At 40.4% G+C, this 6,000-nt stretch overlaps 1 protein-coding gene across 3 annotated transcripts in view; it reads right to left on the bottom strand.

The window, feature by feature from the left end:
- Window positions 1-4,964, bottom strand: part of TEK (TEK receptor tyrosine kinase) — a 62,227-nt gene extending 57,263 nt beyond the window's left edge. Inside the window, exon 1 of one of the 3 annotated variants that reach the window (XM_030567414.1) lies at window positions 4,710-4,964. In XM_030567414.1, coding sequence (XP_030423274.1) covers window positions 4,710-4,761 — 52 coding nt within the window. In that variant the 5' untranslated portion in view covers window positions 4,762-4,964. The remainder of the gene's footprint in view (window positions 1-4,709) is intronic. The other 2 variants (XM_030567412.1, XM_030567413.1) reach the window with 2 other exon arrangements.
- Window positions 4,965-6,000: the final 1,036 nt, after the last annotated feature.

Below are 6,000 nucleotides of genomic sequence, written 5' to 3' on the forward strand. Positions count from 1 at the left end.
TGGTCATCTGTGTAATCTCTTAAAATGATGGAAAAGCTAATCTAAACTGATTTTCAAAGAAACACTGTCATAAATTGAGATTCAGGTCCCACATTTCAGTTTTCTAAAAATAAGGGGTGGGAGTACAAAACCTAGAGAGAATACAAATGTTTTCACAACATGAAAAGAGAAAAGCCTAAGAAAACAGTTGTTTCAGATGCAAACACTGTTTTGCATTGTCAGAAAGGCAAACACAACTGCATTGTGCTGGTACATGAGAACCAGAGAGAGACACTTGCTGGAAACTGAAAGTGAAATTGACCCAGTCTAATTTCCCCCTTCAGGCTGAATAAAATGCAAAAAGTAAACAAACAGCATAAATGGTGAAAAGGAAAACCTATGGTTGAAATTATTTTAGTTTTAAAAATGTACGGTTTTGTCATTAACTAGAGTTGACTGGATAATAAAAAAAACGGATTTGCAAATATGTTGGTGAATTATACAGCCCTTTTCGGTGAGCTGGCTCTTTTCTCTGCATTTGACCCTTATCTTGCAAATGTTAATGTATTTGCTGAGTTTGGGACAGATTTATCAGACTTAACTGGAGGATGGGTATCATACATGTATATTTAAAAAGTTACATGTGTTTTAACTGCTTCATCGCAGATCCCTGCAATCCAGCCAGTCACTTTCCAGTGAGTTTCATTGTAATCACAATGAAAGTCTTTTGTGTGTGGTTAGGGCACTGACCTGGGAGACCAAATTCGAGTCCCTGGTCTACTTGATCCAGAGCACAGTTTTTCATCCCAGACCACTATGAATCAGAGGAAGAACTTGAGTATTCCACATCCCAGGCCTAGGCCCTAACCACCAAGCTACAGTCAGTCGCTTTCTCTTTCTTTGACCCAAAACTCTCCTGATGAAAGTTTCATGGCAACTGATACATCCCTGCAAAACGTTTCAGCTTTGACGAATCAGCATTTTTTTACCAAAATGTAATTTCAGTGACAATGTTCTGACTAGCTCTACTCGTGACACAATATGTCCATCTCCTTCAGATTATCATGGGATTTCACTTCACTTTTGTGAATTTGATGGGTTCAGGCCTGGCCCAAGGCCTCTGTGCTCTAGCTATTCCCAGCTGCTGGAACTCCTCTTATTAGAATAGCCCTGCTCTAACTTACACCAACAGCAGACACAGAGCAGCGCTGTATAACTACCAAGGTGACACAGAGCCACCTTTGCAACCCCTTAGGTTGTGCATTACGTCACATTTGCAAGGTTTTCTTTGCACACATGTACTTAGAAAGTTAATAAAAAACCCAAACCTATAGATTTTACAGCCAGAAGAGACCATTATGATCATCTAGATTGACCTCCTATATAAAATTACAGTTTTCCAGGCAGTCAGAGCATTTCACCCCATGACTTCTGCATCAAGCCCATATCTTCTGGATTAGCTTTGACAAAGAGTTTAAATTCTGCAGAAACTGCTGGAGCCATTAGAAAAATACCAGGACACTGTGCCACTACCTACTGTAACTAATCCAAGTGCTGCAGACAGAAAGAATCGTTAGACACCACAACTCACCCCTCCTGGGGAGGAGGGACTAGAAACCCTGGCTCTGTTTCTCCTTTAGCAGCTATTCCAGGTTAGAACTTTTTTCAAAATTTAGAGGTGCAGCTAAAAACACATGATGAGAAACAGCACTCATTTGTCTTTTCATTTCCTTTAATTTCATTATGCCTCATTCTGAAGAACCTCTAGTACAGTATGGTTTATATAGTTTGGTATATGGTATAATATGGTTTTGGTATGTTTTGATTATAGTTGTTTAGCTTTACGCACACTCACACACACATTGAATTACAGTTATACTGTAAAGATGCTTTTGCTGCAAGCCTTTGAAGGTCAGTTTTCACCATATATGGATTGAAATAAAATAAGAAAAAATAACTCTAGCAGTTTTAGGAATCCACTGGGTTCTCCCATCCCTAAGTTTTAGGAACCGTCTGGATGGTCTCATGCTTGGTAGGAAGCAAAACTTCACCAATGTTGCTCATCCTAGTAGTCTGAAAATTCATAAGCTTCCCACCTGCAATAGCTGGCAAAATGTATTAGAACATGTTTTTAATTGCTGTTGACTTTTCCAGGCTCGCGGCTGTTAAAATGAGGCTCAGACACTAACATTGCTTAAGCCCAGTGTGAGAGACTGTAAATAGGTTCCCAGTCTGGTTCGGAATCCTGCTAACAGGCCAAGGACAAGTTATAATGTTTATTCCTAATAACATCCCTGCTTGGTCCTTTAAAGTGAATATAAGAGCACTGAAAACTGCTCCCGTTCTGAATGAAACTGATTGGTGCTCAAGCCATGAAGTTGGGATTTGAATCCAAACTTCCATAAATGTTGGGGAGTGGGGGTGGATCCAAGGCTTTGGTTCAGCCCATCATGATGCTAAGTGCAAAGTGTAGAACAGAACCTCCACGGAAGGTAGGAGTGTTCACATTCCTGGTTTTGTTTCAGGTTTATCACTAGCATTAAACCTGTCCCTTTTGTCAATATGATGGAGATGTACTTTGGATTGTGTACTGTTGGAGAGAGGCATTCATTATATCTCACTTCAACAGCATCTTTGGGAATCAAGTCTTTTGGCTGTGGATGATGATGAAGTAAAGGAAATTACAGGGCATTTAATGTAACCAGGAGTCAAGCCCAGAGGGATGGTCCCCACCTTGGAACAAGGGTGGAGTACATTTTTGCCTACCCAGCAGCACGCCCACAAAAGCCCACAACTATTTGGGACAAGGTTAAGGCAGTTCACAGTCTGCCAATTGCATTGACTTTAATGTGTCCCCTGCTCAGGGAATGTCAATACCGCTTTCCTGAACTCCGCCTGTTATATCTAGAGGAAAGGGGGTTAGCATTGTCTTCCACTGCTCGCCCCAGGAAACATGATATCACACTTGAACAAAAGCGGGAAAGCTGACAGATCTATTGAGATGGGTGTGACTACGATACACACCTAACTGGTCAAGTCCTGTGGAAAGGGCTGTGACTGGCAGCTCTTCAATGCCAAACTCAAACGAGCACACTGTCTATGTTTATTGCTAATCTGTGAAGCTTGCTTTTGTTTCTCACACATTCCTATGACTTCATGGATTTACTTGCTTCCTGTAGCAATCAGGTATACACTATGAGCTGGCCTTAAGGAAGGGAGACCCAGGGGAGATTTGACTCTGAGAAGGGTGTAGTGTTGTCCCATTCAGTGTAAGTTAACAAAGCTCTTTTTTATCTTCTGTATGTAACTCTCAGTGCATAGCCTATCTGCCGCTAAAGTGAAAAGTCAGTACTGATCTGAGAGTTAAACAGGGTGCATTGCTATACATCTACAGCAAGCAAGCAACCCACACCACAAAAGAGGAATACACACTATACAGCCTAATGCAGAAATAATTATATAGCAATACATACATACTCACCACATTTTATGTAAACTTTTTGGCCTGCATATAGCCACAGACCTTTCCAGATACTAAAAAAGACCCTTAAAACCCCAGACCTTCTTCTTGACCATTCATCATACTTCTGAACGTTTTTGTGACCCATAAAGATCAAGAGATTGTAGAACAAATTATATTGCAGTGAACAATTCTGTTTTCTTTTGTTATTACTGTCTGTCTCTTACTGTAGCAGCCTGCAGCTATGTAGCAGATTACATTTTATCTAGAGATGGCCTGGAGCCAGAAAAATAAGATCTGAAGCTACACTTTCAGGGATGACTAAAAATCTGGGGTGCTGGTTGGAGGCCCCTCTCTAGGTTTATCAGGTTTATGCTTTGTATCTTCCACTGAGGAGATTGCCTAGAAACAGGTCAGATGGAGACATAGTGGTGTGAGCTTACACGTCAATGCTGAGAGAGAACCACATGGAAAGAAGATAATACTCAGAACAATGAGTATTTGAGTAAAGCATCTCTAACCCTTAAGGCTCTTAATGCTATGAAATAAACTTTGCACTAATAAAACCATAAATATACATTTACCAGATATGGGAAATCCGTACCTAAGAATTAGTACTATTTAGACAAGCAAATGATGTCTGGTAATAATATTGTTGATTCAGACTTGTTTTTAAACAGTATTTGCAATGAACCAATCCGTTGTATTTAATGCATATTATTCAAGCTTCAGTGTACAATAATTAGTGTCTAGACTCAGCAGCTGAAAAAGACTAGCTAAAAAGAAATACTAGATAGAACACGTATCTGATTTTTATCGGTTAGGGTGTGTTTCACCTCTATATTTGTGAGGTGGACAGTAAGAGTCAACATTTACAACAGATTTTACAAAAAAAAAAAAACACATGTGGTGATCATTTCCAAGCGACTGGCTCAGAGAAAAAGTTTACTGGCTCAGCAGAGAAATCCACACTGTAGTGTTTGTAAGTGTGAACAAACAGCAGGTAGATTAAAAAGGATTTAGCTACAGATCCCAAACACTTTCAGCTACCCTCTGACAAAGAATCAGGGCATAATCCTGCTATCTTCACCCAAAGTGAGAGATCCTTACTCATATATCCCACTGAAGTTAATGTGAGAATTATGCTAGTAGAGATATCTCAGCGGAGTGTGGATTTTAGGATCAGACACTTTTGTCTGTACATTGCGTGAGAAACATAAAGCCACGGCACCTCGACAATGCTAGCTCAGTAACTAACGCAAAGTCTTACCTGAAATCATCAGGCTGAATCCACAGAGAATTAAATGTGCTAAAGAGTCCATGCTTTCCAAAATACCTCCATCCAGTTTCCACAGCAGCTCATGGGGTTAGGATTATCCTTTCAGTGGGGTAGACCTTGGTTACTCTTCCCTTGCATGGTATGAGGACTCTTGTTTACAAGTCAGAGGCAAGAAATTGCAGTGCTGGAGTGGGCTATAACAGTCTCATTGCTGTCTGAGTACAGGGAGTTTAAGTTCCTTTTTCCTGTTTCCTTTGTAGATTAGGATGGGAAAGGCAGGATCTTAAAGGCATTTTGTATCAACAGGACTGTGAGGCGCTGCAAACCCTGTCCATCTAGCAATACATCATAACACTTATCTGGGGCAGTTGGAGAGGCAGGGGATTGCTCTCAGAGAGCCGGCAACGGGTCATGGTCAGCAATGTCAGGAACAATAGTGGCATCCTCCAATAGGCGGAATAGGGTAAATAACAAGCTCTCCATCTATGTACAGCATGTGGAAATTGTCATCCCAGCCTCTGCTCAAACTACAGATCTGCTAATTGCTCCAGAGATCACTTTACGCTTCAGCACTTCAGTGAAGGGCTTTCGGGAGGCAAAAGCCTTTTAATTTATTTATTTAATCCACTCAGAAGGCGCTTACTGCAAGGCATCTACAATACAAACATTAAGGAGAACCTAACAAAACAACATGTCAAATCCGATAAAGACCAAAACCTAGAACTCTCCAGCAAACCACCCCTTTACTTCATGTATTTTACTGGAAATTATTATTTTTTCATTCCAAGACTGGAACAGACTCAGAAATTTGATGTAATAATAAATCACAACAAGATTTGTTTTGACTTCAGTGGAACCTAAATGCCACAGCACTGGAGGGGCCTGGGAGCAAAGTTAACAGCACAAAAATAAACAAGATAAAAACCTAGAAAGTAAAACCACATGAACAGAGGAAAATTAATCATACAAGTGGAGAGGTAGCGCTCAGACAAATCAATATAATTGCAAATAAAGGGCAATCTTATTTACAACCACTTGACTAAAAATAAACCCAGGTTATTGTATTAGAAGACACTGTAGTCTTGCCAAGATGCCAACACCCAGAATGACACTTCAAGGAGAACAGAGAAATCAGTTCTCAGTCTCCTCTGGAAAGTGAGTTGCGGGGCTGACTGGCTATAGTGAAAGAATGACAGGAGACATTAGGTTTAATCAGGCCACAACTTTATTATTAGATAGATGTCTGGGACTAACCTGGTGGCTAAAATGTGCAGTGCACGTG

Source organism: Gopherus evgoodei, chromosome 6, assembly GCF_007399415.2.
Source record: "Gopherus evgoodei ecotype Sinaloan lineage chromosome 6, rGopEvg1_v1.p, whole genome shotgun sequence".
In the NCBI taxonomy this organism is placed as follows: domain Eukaryota; kingdom Metazoa; phylum Chordata; order Testudines; family Testudinidae; genus Gopherus; species Gopherus evgoodei.